This window comes from Nerophis lumbriciformis, linkage group LG21 (assembly GCF_033978685.3).
Source record: "Nerophis lumbriciformis linkage group LG21, RoL_Nlum_v2.1, whole genome shotgun sequence".
NCBI classification, from domain to species: Eukaryota; Metazoa; Chordata; class Actinopteri; order Syngnathiformes; family Syngnathidae; genus Nerophis; species Nerophis lumbriciformis.
Genome location: NC_084568.2, coordinates 2,062,841 through 2,087,500, shown reverse-complemented (window position 1 = coordinate 2,087,500; position 24,660 = coordinate 2,062,841). Strand labels below are relative to the sequence as shown.

At 33.7% G+C, this 24,660-nt stretch overlaps 1 protein-coding gene across 2 annotated transcripts in view; it reads right to left on the bottom strand.

Moving 5' to 3' along the window:
* Positions 1-22,733, bottom strand: part of LOC133621424 (transmembrane protein 196) — a 28,846-nt gene extending 6,113 nt beyond the window's left edge. The window contains exons 1-2 of one of the 2 annotated variants that reach the window (XM_061983482.2): positions 22,667-22,733; positions 2,304-2,360 (exon numbers count right to left, since the gene is read on the bottom strand). Coding sequence is in view for 1 of the 2 variants with exons in the window: in XM_061983483.2 (XP_061839467.1) it covers positions 2,304-2,360; positions 12,387-12,551 (222 nt within the window). In the remaining variant the exon portion in view is untranslated. Of the gene's footprint in view, positions 1-2,303; positions 2,361-12,386; positions 12,552-22,666 lie in introns of those variants that run through there. The other variant, XM_061983483.2, reaches the window with a different exon arrangement.
* Between the last annotated feature and the right edge of the window lie 1,927 nt (positions 22,734-24,660).

Here is a 24,660-nt window from a genome sequence, read left to right as displayed (position 1 = left end):
CACTCTCTCTCTCTCTCACACTCACTTACTCTCTCACTCACACACTCACTCACTCACACTCTCACACTTACTCTCTCACACATTCACTCACACTCACTTCCTCTCACTCACTCTCTCACTCACTCTCTCACACTCACTCTCTCACACTCACTCACTCCCACACTCACTAACTCACACTCACTCTCTCACACTCACTCTCACTCACACTCACTTACTCTCACACTCACTCTCTCACACTCACACTCACTTACTCAGTCACTCTCTCACTCACTTACTCTCACTCACACACTCACTCACTCACACTCTCACACTTACTCTCTCTCACACATTCACTCACACTCACTCTCTCACACTCACTCTCTCACACTCACTCACTCCCACACTCACTTACTCTCTCTCACACTCACTCTCTCACACTCACTCTCTCACTCACTCACTCACTTACTCTCTCACACTCACTTACTCTCACACTCACTTACTCTCTCACTCACTTTCTCTCTCTCACACTCACTTACTCTCTCACTCACACACTCACTCACTCACTTACTCTCTCACTCACACACTCACTCACTCACACTCTCACACTTACTCTCTCTCACACATTCACTCACACTCGCTTCCTCTCACTTACTCTCACACTCACTCACACTCACTCACTCACTCACTCACTCACTCACTCACTCACTCACTCACTCACTCTCACTCACTTACTCACTCACACTCACACTTAATCTCTCTCACACTCACACTTAATCTCTCTCACACATTCTCTCACTCACACTCACTTCCTCTCACTCACTCTCTCTCACATTCACTCACTCCTACACTCACTTACTCTCACACTCACTCACTCTCTCACTCACTCACTCACCCTCACACTCACTCGCTCTCACTCACTCACTTACTCTCTCACACTCACTTACTCTCACACTCACTTACTCACTTACTCTCTCACTCACTTTCTCTCTCTCACACTCACTTACTCTCTCACTCACACACTCACTCACTCACTTACTCTCTCACTCACACACTCACTCACTCACACTCTCACACTTACTCTCTCTCACACATTCACTCACACTCGCTTCCTCTCACTTACTCTCACACTCACTCACACTCACTCTCTCACTCTCACTCACTCACTCACTCACTCACTCACTCACTCACTCACTCTCTCTCACTCACTTACTCACACTTAATCTCTCTCACACTCACACTTAATCTCTCTCACACATTCTCTCACTCACACTCACTTCCTCTCACTCACTCTCTCACACTCACTCTCTCACACTCTCTCTCACATTCACTCACTCCTACACTCACTTACTCTCACACTCACTCACTCTCTCACTCTCACTCACTCACTCACTCACTCACTCACTCTCACTCACTTACTCACTCACACTCACACTTAATCTCTCTCACACATTCTCTCACTCACACTCACTTCCTCTCACTCACTCTCTCACTCACACTCTCTCACACTCACTCTCTCACACTCTCTCTCACATTCACTCACTCCTACACTCACTTACTCTCACACTCACTCACTCTCTCACTCACTCTCACACTCACTCACACTCACTCGCTCTCACTCACTCACTCTCTCTCTCTCACACTCACTTACTCTCTCACTCACACACTCACTCACTCACACTCTCACACTTACTCTCTCTCACACATTCTCTCACTCACACTCGCTTCCTCTCACTCACTCACTCACACTCACTTTCTCACACTCACTCACTCTCACTCTCTCACACTCACTCACTCTCACACTTACTTTCTCTCGCTCACCCTCTCACACTCAGTCACACTCTCTCACTCACTCACTTACTCTCACACTAACTCTCTCACACTCACTCACTCTCTCACACTCACTCTCTCACACTCACACACAGACCTTCACTCCCTCAGTCACACTCTCTCACTCACTCACTCACTCACTCACTCACTCGGTTTTGGAATTGTAATTGTATGATAATTGTATTGGTGTGTATTATTTTGTTGGACTGAATAATAATAATAATAAAAAAGCATAGCATCTTATCACAGTGAATGATATTCATGAAAGGGGCTTTATGAATGTGTAATAAAGACTTTCAGAAGGGTGAAGCGGAGGAAATGATATCAGTTGCAGAAGCGTGACTTTCCGTGAGGGAAGGAGGACACAAGCGGGTTAAAAAGCATGAAATAATAATCAAGTCAAGCTGCAGGAGTCCACTTCCTGTTTGCTACCACACAAGTAGTTGTATAAAAAGACAGATGAGACAAAGAACATTCCGGAAGGAAGAGGAACTTACAGTAAGGCCGCTCCTCTTTCGAGCACACAACACTCCACTGATCCCACACAGCAGAAACTGAAATGAGATAACAATAATCATAATAAGCCTAATTAATATCATGAAGGTGTAATTAAGAAGCAGGGACGTAAATATTAATTAATTTGTGTCTTTATTATGAAAGCTTTTTTTTTTTTACACTGAATTTATGTAACTGAATTTTTTTGTGTTGGAATTTTATGAACTGAATTGATTTATTGACATCAAATGATGCTGACAATTTCATTGAATAAAAATGTGTTTAAAAATTCAGTGAGTAAAAAGAATATAGTATCAAAATATCAAAGTATAAAATTCAGTGTAGAAACGTTCTGTCACAGAATCAGCCAATCAGGTGCTTCCGTCTTCATTTACAGGAAGTGGGTCTTCAGTTTTGAAGCAACAAATATTTCTGCGCTGAATTTTTTTACACTATATTTTTTTATACAGAGATTTTTCTTTACACATTGAATTCATTTGTTCCCGTATTTTTTTTACACTGAATTTTCATACACTGAAAATTTCCGCACTGAATTTTTATACAGTGAATTATTATAAACTAAAGTTTTTTTACACTGAATATTTATATAGTGAATCTTTATATACTGAATTTTTTACTCTATATTTTTTTACCGTGAATTTTTTTACATTGAATATTTATGCACTGAATTTTATACAGTGATATTTTTTTACACACTGAATTAATTTTTTCCCGTTTTTTTTTTACACTGAATTTTCATACACTGAATATTTCTGCACTGAATTTTTATACAGTGAATTATTATTTACTAAAGTTTTTTTATACACAATTATTTTTGACGATGAATTTTATACACTTAATTTTTTTCCACCAAATTTTTATATACTGATTTTCTTTTACACACAATTCTTTTTACACTGAATTTTTATGCACTCACTGAATTTTTATACAGTGAATCTTTATATAATTTTTTTTTTTACACTGAATATTTTTGTGCTGAATTTTTATACAGTGACTTATTATAAACTAAAGTTATTTTACACTGAATATTTATACAGTAAATCTTTATATACTGAATTTTTTACACTATTTTGTTTGCAGTGAATTTTTTTACATTGAATATTTATGCACTGAATTTTTATACAGTGATTTTTTTACACACTGAATTAATTTTTCTCGTTTTTTTTTACACTGAATTTTCATATACTGAATATTTCTGCACTGAATTTTTATACATTGAATTATTATTAACTAAAGTTTTTTTATACACAATTCTTTTTTACGATTAATTTTTATACACTTAATTTTTTTACACCGAATTTGTATATACTAATTTTTTTTACGATTATTTTTTTACTCACAATTTTTTTTACACTGAATTTTTATGCACTGATTTTTTATACAGTAAATCTTTATATACTGAATTTATTTACACTACATTGTTTTTACTGTGAATTTTTTTACATTGAATATTTATGGACTGAATTTTTATACAGTGATTTTGTTTTTACACACTGAATTAATTTTTTTTCCGTTTTTTTTTTTTTTTACACTGAATTTTCATACAGTGAATTATTATAAACTAAAGTTATTTTACACAGAATATTTATGTGAATCTTTATATACTGAATTTTTTACACTATTTTTTTGACAGTGAATTTTTTTTACATTGAATATTTATGCACTGAATTTTTATACAGTGATTTTTTCACACATTGAATTAATTTTTTCCCGTTTTTGTTTTACACTGAATTTTCATATACTGAATATTTTTGCACTGAATTTTTATACAGTGAATTATTATTAACTAAAGTTTTTTTATACACAATTATTTATTACGATGAATTTTATACACTTAATTTTTTTACACCAAATTTTTATATACTGATTTTCTTTTACACACAATTCTTTTTACACTGAATTTTTATGCACTGAATTTTTATACAGTGAATCTTTATATAATTTTTTTTTTACACTGAATATTTTTGTGCTGAATTTTTATACAGTGACTTATAAACTAAAGTTATTTTACACTGAATATTTATACAGTAAATCTTTATATACTGAATTTTTTACTCTATATTTTTTTACCGTGAATTTTTTTACATTGAATATTTATGCACTGAATTTTTATACAGTGATTTTTTTACACACTGAATGAATTTTTTCCCGTTTTTTTTCTTACACTGAATTTTCATACACTGAATATTTCCTGCACTGAATTTTTATACAGTGAATTATTATCAACTAAAGTTTTTTTATACACAATTCTTTTTTACGATTAATTTTTAAACACTTAATTTTTTTACACCGAATTTGTATATACTGATTTTTTTTACGATTATTTTTTTTACACACAATTTTTTTTACACTGAATTTTTATGCACTGATTTTTTATACAGTAAATCTTTATATACTGAATTTATTTACACTACTTTTTTTTTTACTATGAATTTTTTTACATTGAATATTTATGCACTGAATTTTTATACAGTGATTTTTTCACACACTGAATTAATTTTTTCCCGTTTTTTTTTACACTGAATTTTCATACACTGAATATTTCTGCACTGAATTTTTATACAGTGAATTATTATTAACTAAAGTTTTTTTACACACAATTCTTTTTTACGATTAATTTTTATACACTTAATTTTTTTACACCGAATTTGTATATACTGATTTTTTTTACGATTATTTTTTTTACTCACAATTTTTTTTACACTGAATTTTTATGCACTGATTTTTTATACAGTAAATCTTTATATACTGAATTTATTTACACTACATTTTTTTTACTGTGAATTTTTTTTACATTGAATATTTATGCACTGAATTTTTATACAGTGATTTTTTTACACACTGAATTAATTTTTCTCGTTTTTTTTTTACACTGAATTTTCATATACTGAATATTTCTGCACTGAATTTTTATACATTGAATTATTATTAACTAAAGTTTTTTTATACACAATTCTTTTTTACGATTAATTTTTATACACTTAATTTTTTTACACCGAATTTGTATATACTAATTTTTTTTACGATTATTTTTTTACTCACAATTTTTTTTACACTGAATTTTTATGCACTGATTTTTTATACAGTAAATCTTTATATACTGAATTTATTTACACTACATTGTTTTTACTGTGAATTTTTTTACATTGAATATTTATGGACTGAATTTTTATACAGTGATTTTGTTTTTACACACTGAATTAATTTTTTTTCCGTTTTTTTTTTTTTTTACACTGAATTTTCATACAGTGAATTATTATAAACTAAAGTTATTTTACACAGAATATTTATGTGAATCTTTATATACTGAATTTTTTACACTATTTTTTTGACAGTGAATTTTTTTTACATTGAATATTTATGCACTGAATTTTTATACAGTGATTTTTTCACACATTGAATTAATTTTTTCCCGTTTTTGTTTTACACTGAATTTTCATATACTGAATATTTTTGCACTGAATTTTTATACAGTGAATTATTATTAACTAAAGTTTTTTTATACACAATTATTTATTACGATGAATTTTATACACGTAATTTTTTTACACCAAATTTTTATATACTGATTTTCTTTTACACACAATTCTTTTTACACTGAATTTTTATGCACTGAATTTTTATACAGTGAATCTTTATATAATTTTTTTTTTACACTGAATATTTTTGTGCTGAATTTTTATACAGTGACTTATAAACTAAAGTTATTTTACACTGAATATTTATACAGTAAATCTTTATATACTGAATTTTTTACTCTATATTTTTTTACCGTGAATTTTTTTACATTGAATATTTATGCACTGAATTTTTATACAGTGATTTTTTTACACACTGAATGAATTTTTTCCCGTTTTTTTTCTTACACTGAATTTTCATACACTGAATATTTCCTGCACTGAATTTTTATACAGTGAATTATTATCAACTAAAGTTTTTTTATACACAATTCTTTTTTACGATTAATTTTTAAACACTTAATTTTTTTACACCGAATTTGTATATACTGATTTTTTTTACGATTATTTTTTTTACACACAATTTTTTTTACACTGAATTTTTATGCACTGATTTTTTATACAGTAAATCTTTATATACTGAATTTATTTACACTACTTTTTTTTTTACTATGAATTTTTTTACATTGAATATTTATGCACTGAATTTTTATACAGTGATTTTTTTCACACACTGAATTAATTTTTTCCCGTTTTTTTTTACACTGAATTTTCATACACTGAATATTTCTGCACTGAATTTTTATACAGTGAATTATTATTAACTAAAGTTTTTTTACACACAATTCTTTTTTACGATTAATTTTTATACACTTAATTTTTTTACACCGAATTTGTATATACTGATTTTTTTTACGATTATTTTTTTTACTCACAATTTTTTTTACACTGAATTTTTATGCACTGATTTTTTATACAGTAAATCTTTATATACTGAATTTATTTACACTACATTTTTTTTACTGTGAATTTTTTTACATTGAATATTTATGCACTGAATTTTTATACAGTGATTTTGTTTTTACACACTGAATTAATTTTTTTTCCGTTTTTTTTTTTTTTACACTGAATTTTCATACAGTGAATTATTATAAACTAAAGTTATTTTACACAGAATATTTATGTGAATCTTTATATACTGAATTTTTTACACTATTTTTTTGACAGTGAATTTTTTTTACATTGAATATTTATGCACTGAATTTTTATACAGTGATTTTTTCACACATTGAATTAATTTTTTCCCGTTTTTGTTTTACACTGAATTTTCATATACTGAATATTTTTGCACTGAATTTTTATACAGTGAATTATTATTAACTAAAGTTTTTTTATACACAATTATTTATTACGATGAATTTTATACACTTAATTTTTTTACACCAAATTTTTATATACTGATTTTCTTTTACACACAATTCTTTTTACACTGAATTTTTATGCACTGAATTTTTATACAGTGAATCTTTATATAATTTTTTTTTTACACTGAATATTTTTGTGCTGAATTTTTATACAGTGACTTATAAACTAAAGTTATTTTACACTGAATATTTATACAGTAAATCTTTATATACTGAATTTTTTACTCTATATTTTTTTACCGTGAATTTTTTTACATTGAATATTTATGCACTGAATTTTTATACAGTGATTTTTTTACACACTGAATGAATTTTTTCCCGTTTTTTTTCTTACACTGAATTTTCATACACTGAATATTTCCTGCACTGAATTTTTATACAGTGAATTATTATCAACTAAAGTTTTTTTATACACAATTCTTTTTTACGATAAATTTTTAAACACTTAATTTTTTTACACCGAATTTGTATATACTGATTTTTTTTACGATTATTTTTTTTACACACAATTTTTTTTACACTGAATTTTTATGCACTGATTTTTTATACAGTAAATCTTTATATACTGAATTTATTTACACTACTTTTTTTTTTACTATGAATTTTTTTACATTGAATATTTATGCACTGAATTTTTATACAGTGATTTTTTCACACACTGAATTAATTTTTTCCCGTTTTTTTTTACACTGAATTTTCATACACTGAATATTTCTGCACTGAATTTTTATACAGTGAATTATTATTAACTAAAGTTTTTTTACACACAATTCTTTTTTACGATTAATTTTTATACACTTAATTTTTTTACACCGAATTTGTATATACTGATTTTTTTTACGATTATTTTTTTTACTCACAATTTTTTTTACACTGAATTTTTATGCACTGATTTTTTATACAGTAAATCTTTATATACTGAATTTATTTACACTACATTTTTTTTACTGTGAATTTTTTTACATTGAATATTTATGGACTGAATTTTTATACAGTTATTTTGTTTTTACACACTAAATAAATTTTTTTCCGTTTTTTTTTTTTTTACACTGAATTTTCATACAGTGAATTATTATAAACTAAAGTTTTTTTACACTGAATATTTATACAGTGAATCTTTATATACTGAATTTTTTACTCTATATTTTTTTACCGTGAATTTTTTTACATTGAATATTTATGCACTGAATTTTATACAGTGATATTTTTTTACACACTGAATGAATTTTTTCCCGTTTTTTTTTTACACTGAATTTTCATACACTGAATATTTCTGCACTGAATTTTTATACAGTGAATTATTATTAACTAAAGTTTTTTTATACACAATTATTTTTGACGATGAATTTTATGCACTTAATTTTTTTCCACCAAATTTTTATATACTGATTTTCTTTTACACAAAATTCTTTTTACACTGAATTTTTATGCACTAAATTTTTATACAGTGAATCTTTGTATACATTTTTTTTTTTTACACTGAATATTTTTGTGCTGAATTTTTATACAGTGACTTATTATAAACTAAAGTTATTTTACACTGAATATTTATACAGTAAATCTTTATATACTGAATTTTTACACTATATATTTTTTACAGTGAATTTTTTTACATTGAATATTTATGCACTGAATTTTTATACAGTGATTTTTTTACACACTGAATTAATTTTTTCCCGTTTTTTTTTTAACACTGAATTTTCATATACTGAAAATTTCTGCACTGAATTTTTATACAGTGAATTATTATTAACTAAAGTTTTTTTATACACAATTCTTTTTTACGATTAATTTGTATACACTTAATTTTTTTACACCGAATTTTTATATACTGATTTTTTTTTACGATTATTTTTTTTTACACACAATTCTTTTTACACTGAAATTTTATGCACTGATTTTTTATACAGTGAATCTTTATATACTGAATTTATTTACACTACATTGTTTTTACTATGAATTTTTTTACATTTAATATTTATGGATTGAATTTGTATACAGTGATTTTGTTTTTACACACTGAATTAATTTTTTCCCGTTTTTTTTTTTACACTGAATATTTCTGCACTGAATTTTTATACATTCAATTATTATAAACTAAAGTTTTTTACACAACATTTTTTATACACTTAATATTTTTACACCAAATTTTTATATACTGATTTTGTTTTACACACAATTCTTTTTACACTGAATTTTAATGCCCTGCATTTTTATACAGCGAATCTGATTTTTTTACACTGAATATTTCTGTGCTGAATTTGTATACAGTGACTTATTATAAACTAAAGTTTTTTACACTGAATTTTTTACGCATTTTTTTTTCCAATGAATTTTTATGCACTGAATTTTTATAAAATGTTTTTTTTTACACTGAATTTTAAAACACTATTTAAAAAATGTTTTTTTTTTTAAACACACATTTTTATTCAATGAAGTTATCAGCATAAGTTGATGTAAGACAACATTCAAACAAACAATTCTGTACATAAATTCAGTGTCCAAAAAAAAACTTTGATCACAAAGACACAAATGAACCTCCATAAATATTCTAATAAGCGCTGATGGAGTCACTTTTATCGCCCTCACACAGCAGCAAAGTGAGTCATGTGACACCGCCTTGGCCAATCAACAGCAGGGGGCATGTCGTGACATTGCTGGATTTACGAGCAGAGGAGCATGTTCGGCAGCGCACACACACAGAGTACTTACAAGCAGACACAGTGTGTAGACAGAAAAGGGAGAATGGACGCATTTTGGTGTAAAAAGTGACGATAAAGGTGAAGTTATAACACTTCTAAATCACTAATCCTCGTCTCCATGGCGACAAATAAAGTAAGTTTCTTACAAGTATCATTATCACTGGAGGACGAGGAATAGCTAAGCATGCTTCACTACACACCGCAGGAGGATACAATAGCGCACCGGCGTCACAATGTAAACAAACGCCATGGGTGGATCTACACCTGACATCCACTGTAATGATACCAAGTACAATAGCGTATCTAGTCGATACTAGTATGATTACATCGATTTTTCAAAATTCATATTATGTTTATAAACTCAGTAAATACGTCCCTGGACACATGAGGACTTTGAATATGACCAATGTATGATCCTGTAACTACTTGGTATCGGATCGATACCTAAATGTGTGGTATCATCCAAAACTAATGTAAAGTATCAAAGAAGAGAAGAATAAGTGATTATTACATTTGAACAGAAGTGTAGATAGAACATGTTGAAGCAGATATTAACAGTAAATGAACAAGTGCATTAATAATAAAATTTTTTACAGTTTGTCCTTAATAATTTTAACAAAATAATAGGTGTATAAATGACACAATATGTTACTGCATACGTCAGCAGACTAATTAGGAGTCTTTGTTTGTTTACTTAATACTAAAAGACAAGTTCACTATTTTATTTAAGGACTAAATTACAATAATAAACATATGTTTCATGTACCCTAAGATTTTTTTTTTGTTAAAATAAAGCCAATGACATTTTTTTTTGTTGGTCCCCTTTATTTAGAGAAGTATCGAAATGCCGGTACCAAAATATTGGTATCGGGCAGGGCCGGCCCGTGGCATAGGCCGTATAGGCAAATGCTAAGGGCGCCGTCCATCAGGGGGCGCCACGCCAGTGCCACAAATGTTGGAGAAAAAAAAAAAGTTGGTACTATTATTTCTAAATACAAAAAATAATCCCACGTTAATTAAAATGCAAAGTAAAGCCTATATAATAGAAATATTATTTGTTACAACATTACGCCCCCCCCCCCTTCCCGTATCATGACTCTTTTTGGACGTCACATCAAAAAATCAACACAAGATGTCAAAACGGCCAAAACTGTCAGGTGCCCAGGGAAGAAAAAAGGGAAAAGAAGAGGAGGAGAAATGAGAAAAAGACAGAGGACGCAGGTAGGTAACGTTAGCCTACATGAAATTATTTGTCTGTTACAGAATGTGATAGTAACCTGGCTTTTTAGCATTAAGCTAATGTTACATGATTCGGCAATTGCTAATCAATAAATAGCTAGTTCTGTTTTAACGTCGGGTTAATATTGTGGAGGGGGCTAAATTGTTATGGAAAATAATAATGTAACGTTAGGTAATTACAGTACTCCCACCTTACATTCCTCAGGGACATTTGTATTAGATCTTTTAAGCAGGTGTTTTTTGTTTACATTGTTATTGCCTTCTGGTTAGCTAATGTTTGCCCTGCAGGTAATAGTCACTTTTCCACCCCTTTATATATTAGGTACAGTTGTAAGCCTAGTTGTTAAAGTGCACATCATTAATGTTAATTAAGCAATGTGTATGTAAAAAATATTGTATTTCATATATTCATTTTTTGCATTCATTTATTTATTCATATTTTTTTTTATCTTGTTAACTATCCTGATTGTTAATTTGCTTTTTTTAAGTGAAAAAAAAAGGTCAAAGACAAAGCTATTCGGTTTCTTGTGAGTATATACACTTCACTGCCGATGTGGGGGGGGGCGCCACCTAAATTTTTGCCTAGGGCGCCAGATTGGTTAGGGCCGGGCCTGATTAGGAGTCTTTGTTTGTTTACTTAATACTAAAAGACAAGTTCACTATTTTATTTAAGGACTAAATTACAATAATAAACATATGTTTCATGTACCCTAAGATTTTTTTTTTGTTAAAATAAAGCCAATAATGACATTTTTTTTTTGTTGGTCCCCTTTATTTAGAGAAGTATCGAAATGCATTTTGGTACCGGTACCAAAATATTGGTATCGGGACAACCCTAGTCCAAAGTAAAGAGTATAGGGCGACACTGGCCCTTTTTTTTTTTTTTTTACTTTATTTTACGGTTCTTTGTGGCATTCATGTAAAGTGCCAGCTGTTTACAAAAACTACGGTGGCCGGCAGAAGCAAAACGCGCATCAATTTTTAAAAAACGCCAAAATAATCCAAGACAAACAACATCAAAAAAATAAATAAAATTATACAATGGGCCATGCGGGCCCTAATAAAAACAGACAGGAAGGGGAAATGCTGCACAAATCCAACCAGCAGTATTAAAAATTAAAACGTTAAAATGTTAATTGTCCACATAAACTAAGTCTAAAAAATGTTTGCGTTAAGAAGAAACCCGCCAACTAAGTGAAAAGTAGTACTTTGTACCGCACAAAGTGAGGAGGTGGCCCTACGCAAAGTCCGCTCCACACCGGCGAAGCGTCGCCCTGGTGCGGCGTGTGCTGCCCACGCAGCCAGCTGACACGCACGGCCCCCAGCACGATGCTGGCCACGCCCAGGCCCACCTCCACCACGGACAGCAGGAGAAGGCTCCACAGGATCTTGCGGCTGGAGCACATGCTTCCCCGGGCATGTCTCCGCCTCCAGGCCGCTTCTCGGTGCTCGAGAGGCGGCGGCTCTACCGCTAATGCGTCGGTAAAAAAAAAAAAAAAAAAAAAAAAAAAAAGTTAAGTCCGTGCAAAATACTCGAGTGGAAAAGGTGATAGCGAGTATTTAAAAGTTTTTACACACACAAAAAAAAATAGTCGTGCTTTAAAATGAGAAGCTCCACTTAATGGACGCGGTGGCGCGCTGTCCACGGTACTTAAAGGTCCACGGTGCGCGCACGGGAAGCGGGCGCGTGCACGTAGACTATACAGATCGGGTAATAAACTTGCACAACAATCACGAATACAAGTTATTTAGTTCTCAACAAAAAAAAAAAAAGAGATGGATATAAAACCTACAAAAACCTTCAATAGGACCGCGCAGGGGCGTGGAAGTCAAAAATGGGAAAACAAGTTGCCGCTATATAGGGTGTGGGACCGTGGGTTGCAGTCACGTGACCACGAGGCACATCCGGGCACTTCTGGTCTAAGCACCATTGGGCTACTTTTTATTGACCTAAGTGCCGTGCAGATGTAGGCTTATTTTGAAAGGTTTAGAGCAGGGGTCCGCAAACTACAGCCCGATGGGAAAATGCATTTTGACATTTAGACAATAATTAAAAAATATATATATATTTAATATTTTTTATTTTATTTTATTTTTATTTTTTTCCCAAAAAATAAAAATAAAATATATTTTATTTTATTTTATTTTTTTAGAAACTAATAAATTAATTAAAAAAAAATATATATAATATACATAATCTAAAAAATAATAATTAAAAAAAAAAATATATATATATATATATATATATATATATATATATATACATACATATATATACATATTTAATTTTTTATTTTTATTATCATTTATTTTTAATAAAAAAATAAAATAAAAATTATTTTAAACTTGGGATCCCGCGGCCCGGATTATGGACGCTGGCGGGCCAAATCCGGTCCGCGGGATCCCAAGTTTAAAATAATTGTATATATAAAATGTATATATATGTATATATATATATATATATATATATATATATATATTTTTTTTTTTTAATTATTATTTTTTAGATTATGTATATTATATATATATATTTAAAAAAAAATTTTTTTTTCTAAAACAATAAAATAAAATAAAAAAATATATATTTTATTTTTATTTTTTGGAAAAAAAAAATAAATAAAATAAAATAAAAAATAAAACAAAATAAAAAATATTAAATATATATATTTTTTTAAATTATTGTCTAAATGTCAAAATGCATTTTCCCATCGATAACGTGACATCAGCGGCAAGCGCTCTTTCAGTCAATTAGTGCGCAAGGAATATCCATCCATCCATTTTCTATTGCTTTTCCCTTTCGGGGTTGCCGGAAAAAAATAAAAATAAAATAATAATAATAAATAAAAATAAATAAATAAATAAATACATTTTATATATATATATATATATATATATATATATATGTATGTGTGGGGAAAAAAATCACAAGACTATTTCATCTCTACAGGCCTGTTTCATGAGGGGGGGTACCCTCAATCATCAGGAGACATATATATATATATATATATATATATATATATATATATATATATATATATATATATATATATATATATATATATATATATATATATATGTCTTAATAAGGTTATCCAAAAAATAGTGCTCGATACCGTAGTAGAGCGCAATATATGTATGTGTGGGAAAAAAATCACAAGACTACTTCATCTCTACAGGCCTGTTTCATGAGGGGGTTCCCTCAATCATCAGGAGATTTTCTCCTGATGATTGAGGGAACCCCCTCATGAAACAGGCCTGTAGAGATGAAGTAGTCTTGTGATTTTTTTCCCACACATACATATATATATATATATATATATATATATATCTCCTTCTCACCCCGATGGGGTGGTATCTGTGTCATCCTCAAGCTCGGGTCGGTATAGCTCGGTTGGTAGAGCGGCCGTGCCAGCAACTTGAGGGTTGCAGGTTCGATCCCCGCTTCCGCCATCCTCGTCACTGCCGTTGTGTCCTTGGGCAAGACACTTTACCCACCTGCTCCCAGTGCCACCCACACTGCTTTAAATGTAACTTAGATATTGGCTTTCACTATGTAAAGCGCTTTGAGTCACTTGAGAAAAAGCGCTATATAAATGTAATTCACTTCACTTCACTCTACCAGAGGCCTGGGAGTTAAATGATAAATGGGTTATACTTGTATGGCGCTTTTCTACCTTTAATGTGATTAAAAAGTATGATAAAGCAACGTCAGTAAAATTTTAAAATGAGACCTTTTAGGGATTTTTTTTGCAAAAGGCAAATGATTCTTTGCTCAAATCAGAATAATCACAGTTATTACCTGCTTGCATATTTTAAATTAACTTAAACACCCCGATATTTGGACACAAATTATGATAAATGAGTTATACTTGTATAGCGCTTTTCTACCTTCAAGGTACTCAAAGCGCTTTGACACTATTTCCACATTCACACACTGATGGCGGGAGCTGCCATGCAAGGCGCTAACCACCACCCATCAGGAGCAAGGGTGAAGTGTCTTGCTCAAGGACACAATGGACGTGACGAGGTTGGTAGAAGGTGGGGATTGAACCAGGAACCCTCAGTTTGCTGGCACGGCCACTCTCCCAAGTGCGCCACGCCGTCCCCAAGTTTGAGGGTTCTGTGCAGTATCGTGGCTGTTCCTAGGACTGCGCTCTTCTAGACTGAGGCTTCAGATGTTTGTTCCTGGGATCTGTCGAAGCCTTTTTCTCAGTTTGGGGGCTACTGCCCCAAGGGCCCCCACTACCACGGGGACCACACTAGCCTTGAACTTTCAGCTGCTCTTTTCAACCCTTGGTGCTTCTCAAGTTTCTCATGTTTCTTCTTCCTTGATGTTGGCGTCAGCTGGGATTGCCACAACCATCACCACCACCCTTTTCTGCTCTTTGTCCACCACCACTATGTCTGGTTGGTTACCCAGAAGCTGTTACTAGGGTTGTCCTGATACCAATATGTTGGTACCGGTACCAAAATGTATTTCGATACTTTTCTAAATAAAGGGGACCACAAAAAAATGGCATTATTGGCTCTATTTGAACAAAAAAAATCTTAGGGTACATTAAACATATGTTTATTATTGCAATATATATATACAGCCTGGCCCCTGGTCAAATTAATTGAACCCAATGCGGCCCCCGAGTCAAAAAGTTTGGGGTCCCCTGGTTTCTAGGCAAATATAAAAGCGATTATGAAAAAATATGTAAAATGGGACGGAGTGGATTTTTAAAAAGATTTCAACCATTTATCATCACCAAGATGTTACTGCTGCCTCACCGGGGGCCAGTTCTGGCCCGCCACATCATTTTATGTGGCCCGCGAAAACCTGGAAAAAATTAGTTTCAATAAAATACTTTATTGTAATTTTTTTTTTTTTTTTTTTTTTTACTTTCAATTTTGATCGGGAAAAAAAATGCATATTTTAAACTTTAATATTATCTGATCATTACATTATTATATACTGTATTGCAAAACTATTTTTGTGAGATAAAAACTAATTAAATTAAATATCTTCTTGTCACCTTTATTTACACCGCTTGATGCATCGTCTGAGCATTACGGATACCATAGTCAGACGTACTGTGCTTCAATATACAGATATTATTATGGTGTGTGTATAAAGACCCCAAAATGGCACTTATTAGAAGACATATTAAAACATTTAGATGGATTGAGTGTAATGTTCTAAATCACAGGTGTCAAACTCAAGGCCCGGGGGCCAGTTCTGGCCCGCTACATCATTTTATGTGGCCAGCAAAAGCCTGGAAAAAATGGGTTTTAATAAAATACTTGTTTTTTTTAATGAATGCATTTGTTCTTTCAATTTTGACCGGAAAAAAAAAATGCCTATTTTAAGCTTTAATATTATCTGATCATGCCAATTACATTATTATATACTGTATTGCAAAACTGTTTTTGTGAGATAAAAACAAATTAAATAAAATATCTTCTTGTCACCTTTATTTACACCGCTTGATGCATCGTCTGAGCATTACGGCTACCATAGTCAGACGTACTGTGCTTCAAAAAACAGGTATTATGGTGTGTGTCTAAGGACCCCAAAATGCCAATTATATTATTATATACTGTATTGCAAAACTGTTTTTGTGAGATAAAAACAAATAGTTAAATATCTGCTTGTCACCTTATATTTATGATTTTAAAGCAAGTTATACATAAAAAAAATCTAATAATCAAATGCATTTGCTTTTAGATTAATCATGATTAATCACAGGTTATTACCCGCATGCTTAATGTCAATTAATTAAAAAAATGGGGCCCTCAATGAAAATGAGTTTGACACCCCTGTTCTAAGGGGTCCACAAATCAAACATTAACCAGTGAAAGACAAAGTTGTATTTATAGCTGCATCGCTAAGTAACATAACGAGTGTCGTGCTGCTGGGATCGTGACACTAATGAGAAAAAGAGTACGTTTGTTTGCAGTTGATTTCCTGCCACAAATATTAGTCTGTTATCTACATTTTATGGCGTGCAGTTCATACTTTGTCTCATAATTTAGCCTGTTGTTCTAGCCCGAGATCTACAAAGCGAAGAGGAAGCAGGACCTGACTCCCCTCCAGGCGGCCTTTTCTTTGAACTGTTTTGTAATCAAAAGCGATGGCTGTTTACGACCCCCCTCCCTTAGAAACAGCTGTTGCCATGTAATCAGGGAAAGTCCAAATAAAAGAGGAGGCGTACAATCTTTCGTCAGAGCGTGGAACAGGTGTACGCGTTTCTCCTCATTGAGCCAAATGTAATTCTGTCTCTCTTTGATTCCTTGCTTCTTGTCTTGTTTAATAGATGTCATCAGTGTTTGAACGTGACATTAATACTATAAGTATTGTACTTGTTACGCACCAGCTGTTTGATTGTAATGTGCATCTTAATTGTGGTTTTCATTAAAAAGTTTGGAGGTGTTGAAATCGCCATGTAAAATTGCTAATGCTAATCAGTAGCATGTCAAAAGAACAGACAATGTATATTAGCATCAAGCTCACGCACTTTTTGGAAAAGTGCGGCATAACATGACTTGCAGTCGAGCGTTTTTTGAGTCAATTGGCATTGTTGTGGCATTTCTTTCGCTCAACATGCGTGGCAACCGCATGTTCTCCACTTACGTCCGTTCTATCCCAGCCTTCCAGCCAATCAACACGCAGAACACCTGACTCCCCTACGGGGGACCTCTTTGGACCGTTTTACGACCTTTTCTGTGAACTGTTGTAATCAAAGGCGATGGCTGTTTACGACCCCCCTCCCTTAGAAACAGCTGTTGCCATGTAATCAGGGAAAGTCCAAATAAAAGAGGAGGCGTACAATCTTTCGTCAGAGCGTGGAACACTGTGCAAGGGTACAGGTGTACGCTCTTCTCCTCATTGAGCCAAATGTAATTCTGTCTCTGTTTGACTCCTTGCTTCTTGTCTTGTTTAATAGATGTCATCAGTGTTTGAACCTGACATAAATACTATAAGTATTGTACTTGTTACGCACCAGCTGTTTGATTGTAATGTGCATCTTAATTGTGGTTTTCATTAAAAAGTTTGGAGGTGTTGAAATCGCCATGTCAAATTGCTAATGCTAATCAGTAGCATGTCAAAAGCAAAGACAATGTACATTAGCATCAAGCTCACGCACTTTTTGGAAAAGTGGAGCATAACTTGACTTGCAGTCGAGCGTTTTTTGAGTCAATTGGCATTGTTGTGGCATTTCTTTCGCTCAACATGCGTGGCAACCGCATGTTCTCCACTTACGTCCGTCCTATCCCAGCCTTCCAGCCAATCAACACGCAGAACACCTGACTCCCCTACGGGGGACCTCTTCTTTGAACCGTTTTACGACCTTTTCTGTGAACTGTTGTAATCAAAGGCGATGGCTGTTTACAACCCCCGTACCTTAGAAAACAGCTGTTGCCTTGTAATCAGGGAAAGCCCAAATAAAAGAGGAGGCGTACAATCTTTCGCCAGAGCGTGGTGGAACTGTACAAAGAGTACAGTCCAGACGCCTCTTCTCAATTGAGCCAAATTTAATTGTGTCTCTGTTTAATTCCTTGCTTCTTGTCTTGTTTAATAGATGTCATCAGTGTTTGAACCTGACACTAATGTGATCTCTTGTCCTTTTCAAGCTTTTTGCGATTGCAAAAAATGACAGACTAGCAATATTTTTTATTTAATAAATTAATTTTCTTTATAATTAACATTATGTATTACCCTAACTCATCAGCGTTTCTCAAAGTGTGGGGCGCGCCCCACTGGTGGGGAATAGAGACATGACAGGTGGGGCGCGAGGAACGGGAGGAAATGTCACTTTGAATTTTTTTTATTATTATTATATTCTTAGATTATTTTTTCATTTTCTATACACACTGTAAATCACTTTGTGATTCTGTCTGTGAAATCCGCTATATAAATAAATGGAAATTACCGGTACTTATTTTTACTGTAGGCTTTAAATTTCTCGGTAGAAGCGAAAGTTTGACAGACATAGCAACAGTAACTAATGGGGGCGGGGCTAAGCGGAACAAACTTTCGCGCGGATGGGTAGCAGGCTAATGTGTGGACCACAATTACACAAATATATACATTTGTGACTCGCACCTCAAAGGTCGTCGAGCCAGAGCCAGCGCCTGCAGAGAAACAAAAATGTGACGGGCACACACTGTGTCATTCACCGGGAAGCACTCGCGTCAAGGCAGCTCAGCCCCGAACTCAATGAGGTTTTAACAGATGTTGTGAGCGCGGTAAATTTGATCAAAACACGACCACTGAAAGCGCGACTGTTCTCTGCACTGTGTGAGGAAATGGGAGCTGATCATACAGCCGTGCTGTTTCACAGTGAAGCAAGGTGGCTCTCCCGGGGAAAAGTGCTGTCACTTGCCCTGTCTTGCCAAATGCATAGCTCCTCCTTTTTTTTTGCAAAGATTGCAAAGTGGCACTTTTATTTTATTTATTATTGAACTTGATGCAAGTTATTTGATTTATTATTGAACTTGATGCAAGTTATAACACTTTTTTATTTATTTATTATTGAACTTGATGTAAGTTATAACACTTTTGTTTTATTTATTATTGAACTTGATGCAAGTTATAACACTTTTTTTGATTTATTATTGAACTTGATGCAAGTTATTTGATTTATGATTGAACTTGATGCAAGTTATAACACTTTTTTTGATTTATTATTGAACGTGATGCAAGTTATAACACTTTTTTTGATTTATTATTGAACTTGATGCAAGTTATAACACTTTTTTTGATTTATTATTGAACTTGATGCAAGTTATAACACTTTTGTTTTATTTATTATTGAACTTGATGCAAGTTATAACACTTTTTTTGATTTATTATTGAACTTGATGCAAGTTATTTGATTTATGATTGAACTTGATGCAAGTTATAACACTTTTTTTGATTTATTATTGAACGTGATGCAAGTTAACACTTTTTTTGATTTATTATTGAACTTGATGCAAGTTATAACACTTTTTTTGATTTATTATTGAACTTGATGCAAGTTATAACACTTTTTGATTTATTATTAAACGTGATGCAAGTTATAACAGTTTTTTTGATTTATTATTGAACTTGATGCAAGTTATAACAGTTTTTTTGATTTATTATTGAACGTGATGCAAGTTATAACACTTTTTTTGATTTATTATTGAACTTGATGCAAGTTATAACAGTTTTTTTTTTTTATTATTGAACGTGATGCAAGTTATAACACTTTTTTTGATTTATTATTGAACTTGATGCAAGTTATAACACTTTTGTTTTATTTATTATTGAACTTGATGGAAGTTATTTTATTTATTATTGAACTTGATGCAAGTTATACCACAGCTGCACAGTTATTTTATTTATTATTGAACTTGATGTTATTTTATGTTATTGAGTTTGAATGTATACAACTTGATGTTCAATAAATTTGAAAATGTTAAAGCTTGGCATTAGCGCTCTGTTGGGGCGATGGGGGCAGGTGGGGCTTGAAAACTCCCCCTTGTCTAAAGTGGGGGATGACAAAAAAAGTTAGAGAACCACTGCCCTAACTGAACTTTTATGCAACATGGTTAGTGAAAGAAGCGTAGTTTTGTAGTTATAACTCAGATATGGTAACACTAGCCAGCAGTAGAGAATGTGGAGTGATTTTTGGCTGAAAACATATTTTGCTTTGCTCATTATGAAAGTATTTCTTGCCACTTTATTTTGCATATTTTTATGTTTGGTCCGGGACTGGTACGTTTCAGAGACGTTATCGTACTGAAAATGATTCACTAGTATCGCGGTACTATACTAGTACCGGTATACCGTACAACCCCAATGCATACACATACAGGTAAAAGCCAGTAAATTAGAATATTTTGAAAAACTTGATTTATTTCAGTAATTGCATTCAAAAGGTGTAACTTGTACATTATATTTATTCATTGCACACAGACTGATGCATTCAAATGTTTATTTCATTTAATTTTGATGATTTGAAGTGGCAACAAATGAAAATCCAAAATTCCGTGTGTCACAAAATGAGAATATTACTTAAGGCTAATACAAAAAAGGGATTTTTAGAAATGTTGGCCAACTGAAAAGTATGAAAATGAAAAATATGAGCATGTACAATACTCAATACTTGGTTGGAGCTCCTTTTGCCTCAATTACTGCGTTAATGCGGCGTGGCATGGAGTCGATGAGTTTCTGGCACTGCTCAGGTGTTATGAGAGCCCAGGTTGCTCTGATAGTGGCCTTCAACTCTTCTGCGTTTTTGGGTCTGGCATTCTGCATCTTCCTTTTCACAATACCCCACAGATTTTCTATGGGGCTAAGGTCAGGGGAGTTGGCGGGCCAATTCAGAACAGAAATACCATGGTCCGTAAACCAGGCACGGGTAGATTTTGCGCTGTGTGCAGGCGCCAAGTCCTGTTGGAACTTGAAATCTCCATCTCCATAGAGCAGGTCAGCAGCAGGAAGCATGAAGTGCTCTAAAACTTGCTGGTAGACGGCTGCGTTGACCCTGGATCTCAGGAAACAGAGTGGACCGACACCAGCAGATGACATGGCACCCCAAACCATCACCCAACCATGCAAATTTTGCATTTCCTTTGGAAATCGAGGTCCCAGAGTCTGGAGGAAGAAAGGAGAGGCACAGAATCCACGTTGCCTGAAGTCTAGTGTAAAGTTTCCACCATCAGTGATGGTTTGGGGTGCCATGTCATCTGCTGGTGTCGGTCCACTCTGTTTCCTGAGATCCAGGGTCAACGCAGCCGTCTACCAGCAAGTTTTAGAGCACTTCATGCTTCCTGCTGCTGAGCTGCTCTATGGAGATGGAGATTTCAAGTTCCAACAGGACTTGGCGCCTGCACACAGCGCAAAATCTACCCGTGCCTGGTTTACGGACCATGGTATTTCTGTTCTAAATTGGCCCGCCAACTTCCCTGACCTTAGCCCCACAGAAAATCTGTGGGGTATTGTGAAAAGGAAGATGCAGAATGCCAGACCCAAAAACACAGAAGAGTTGAAGGCCACTATCAGAGCAACCTGGGCTCTCATAACACCTGAGCAGTGCCAGAAACTCATTGACTCCATGCCACGCCGCATTAACGCAGTAATTGAGGCAAAAGGAGCTCCAACCAAGTATTGAGTATTGAACATGCTCATATTTTTCATTTTCATACTTTTCAGTTGGCCAACATTTCTAAAAATCCCTTTTTTGTATTAGCCTTAAGTAATATTCTAATTTTGTGACACACGGAATTTTGGATTTTCATTTGTTGCCATTTCAAATCATCAAAATTAAATGAAATAAACATTTGAATGCATCAGTCTGTGTGCAATGAATAAATATAATGTACAAGTTACACCTTTTGAATGCAATTACTGAAATAAATCAAGTTTTTCAAAATATTCTAATTTACTGGCTTTTACCTGTATTTACAAGCGACTCCTTACTGTGTACCAACAATCAATTCATGGCGTTTACACCGTCTTTGTTTTCATCTGCTGGCTTTTTAAGCCATCGATCAACTATTGACTCACTTGAGAGCAAAAAGCATCTTGTAGGAAACATGGAGCTGGTGTTGTCACTCAGGGAGCTCAGCACCTCCATCCTGGAACTCAATGACATCTGTTGGGGGGTGAAAAAAAAGATGTGTTTGCACTTGAGATGAGTGTGTTTGAAAACATGTTCTCATGCATTGTTTTATCATTTTTATTTCCCTTACTAGTGGAAAGATCTTGTCATTTGGAATGCATTTGAACTTAAGGAACATTTTTATACAAAACCCAAAACTAGTGAAGTTGTCACGTTGTGTAAATGGTAAATACAAAGAGAATACAATATTCAATTGAATAGACTGCAAAGACAATATATTTCATGTTCACACTGAGAAACTTCCTTTTTTTGTGTGCAAATAATCATTAACTTAGAATTTAATGGCAGCAACACATTGCAAAAAAAGGCATTTTACCACTGTGTTACATGGCCTTTCCTTTTAACAACACTCAGTAAACGTTTGGGAACGACACATTTTTGAAGTGGAATTCGTTCCCATTCTTGCTTGATGTACAGCTTAAGTTGTTCAACAGTCCGGGGGTCTCCGTTGTGCTATTTTAGGCTTCATAATGCGCCACACATTTTCAATGGGAGACAGGTCTGGACTGCAGGCGGGCCAGTCTAGTACTCGCACTCTTTTAAAGTTAAAGTTAAAGTTAAAGTACCATTGATTGTCACACACACACTAGGTGTGGCGAGATTATTCTCTGCATTTGACCCATCACCCTTGATCACCCCCTGGGAGGTGAGGGGAGCAGTGGGCAGCAGCGGTGGCTGCGCCCGGGAATCATTTTGGTGATTTAACCCCCAATTCCAACCCTTGATGCTGAGTGCCAAGCAGGGAGGTAATGGGTCCCATTTTTATAGTCTTTGGTATGACTCGGCCGGGATTTGAACTCCCAACCTACCGATCTCAGGACGGACACTCTAACCACTAGGCCACTGAGTAGTTACTATGAAGCCACGCTGTTGTAACACGCGCCTTGGCATTGTCTTGCTGAAATAAGCAGGGGCGTCCATCAGAACGTTGCTTAGAAGGCAACATATGTTGCTCCAAAACCCGTATGTACCTTTCAGCATTAATGGTGCCTTCACAGGTGTGTAAGTTACCCATGTCTTGGGCACTGTTGCGTTCGGACCAGTTGTTGAATTCAAGTCACAAGTCGCTCCCAAGCTCTTTACGACACTTAAAGCTGAGTTGAAAAACCACCAGAGACAGAATAGGTATTTTGTAGTATATTTGCAAAGCTTTGCAGATATACATTCGCAGAGACAGCATAGAACATTCGGATCGCCCCGCTAAGATGGTCTGTCTTCCCGACCCCAAGACCCTCTCACCTCTCTCTAGTCAAAACACATGCACATTATCTCTCTAGTCAAAACACATTCCAAAGATCAAGGTTAACACACACAGTTTACTTGCAGAGAAACAGAAAGACAATAAATGGAAAAACACAAGTTGTTTTCAAATATGACTATGAAATAGAAGAACACTTAAATTCGGATATATGTAAATATCTGCCTCCGACAGCACTAATACACCCCCATACCATCACAGATGCTGGCTTTTACACTTTGCGCCTGGAACAATCCGGATGGTTCTTTTCCTCTTTGTTCCGGAAGACACGACGTCCACAGTTTGAAATGCGGACTCGTCAGACCACAGAACACTTTTCCACTTTGCATCAGTCCATCTTAGATGAGCTCGGGGCCCAAGCGGAGCCGGCGGCGTTTCCGGGTGTTGTTGATAAATGACTTTGGCTTTGCATAGGAACGTTTTAACTTGCACTTACAGATGTAGCCACCAACTGTAGTTACTGAGAGTGGTTTTCTGAAGTGTTCCTGAGCCCATGTGGTGATATCCTTTACACACTGATGTGGCTTTTTGATGCAGTACAGCCTGAGGGATCGACAGTCACGGGCATTGCCGCTTACGTGCAGTGATTATTCCAGATTCTCTGAACCTTTTGATGATATT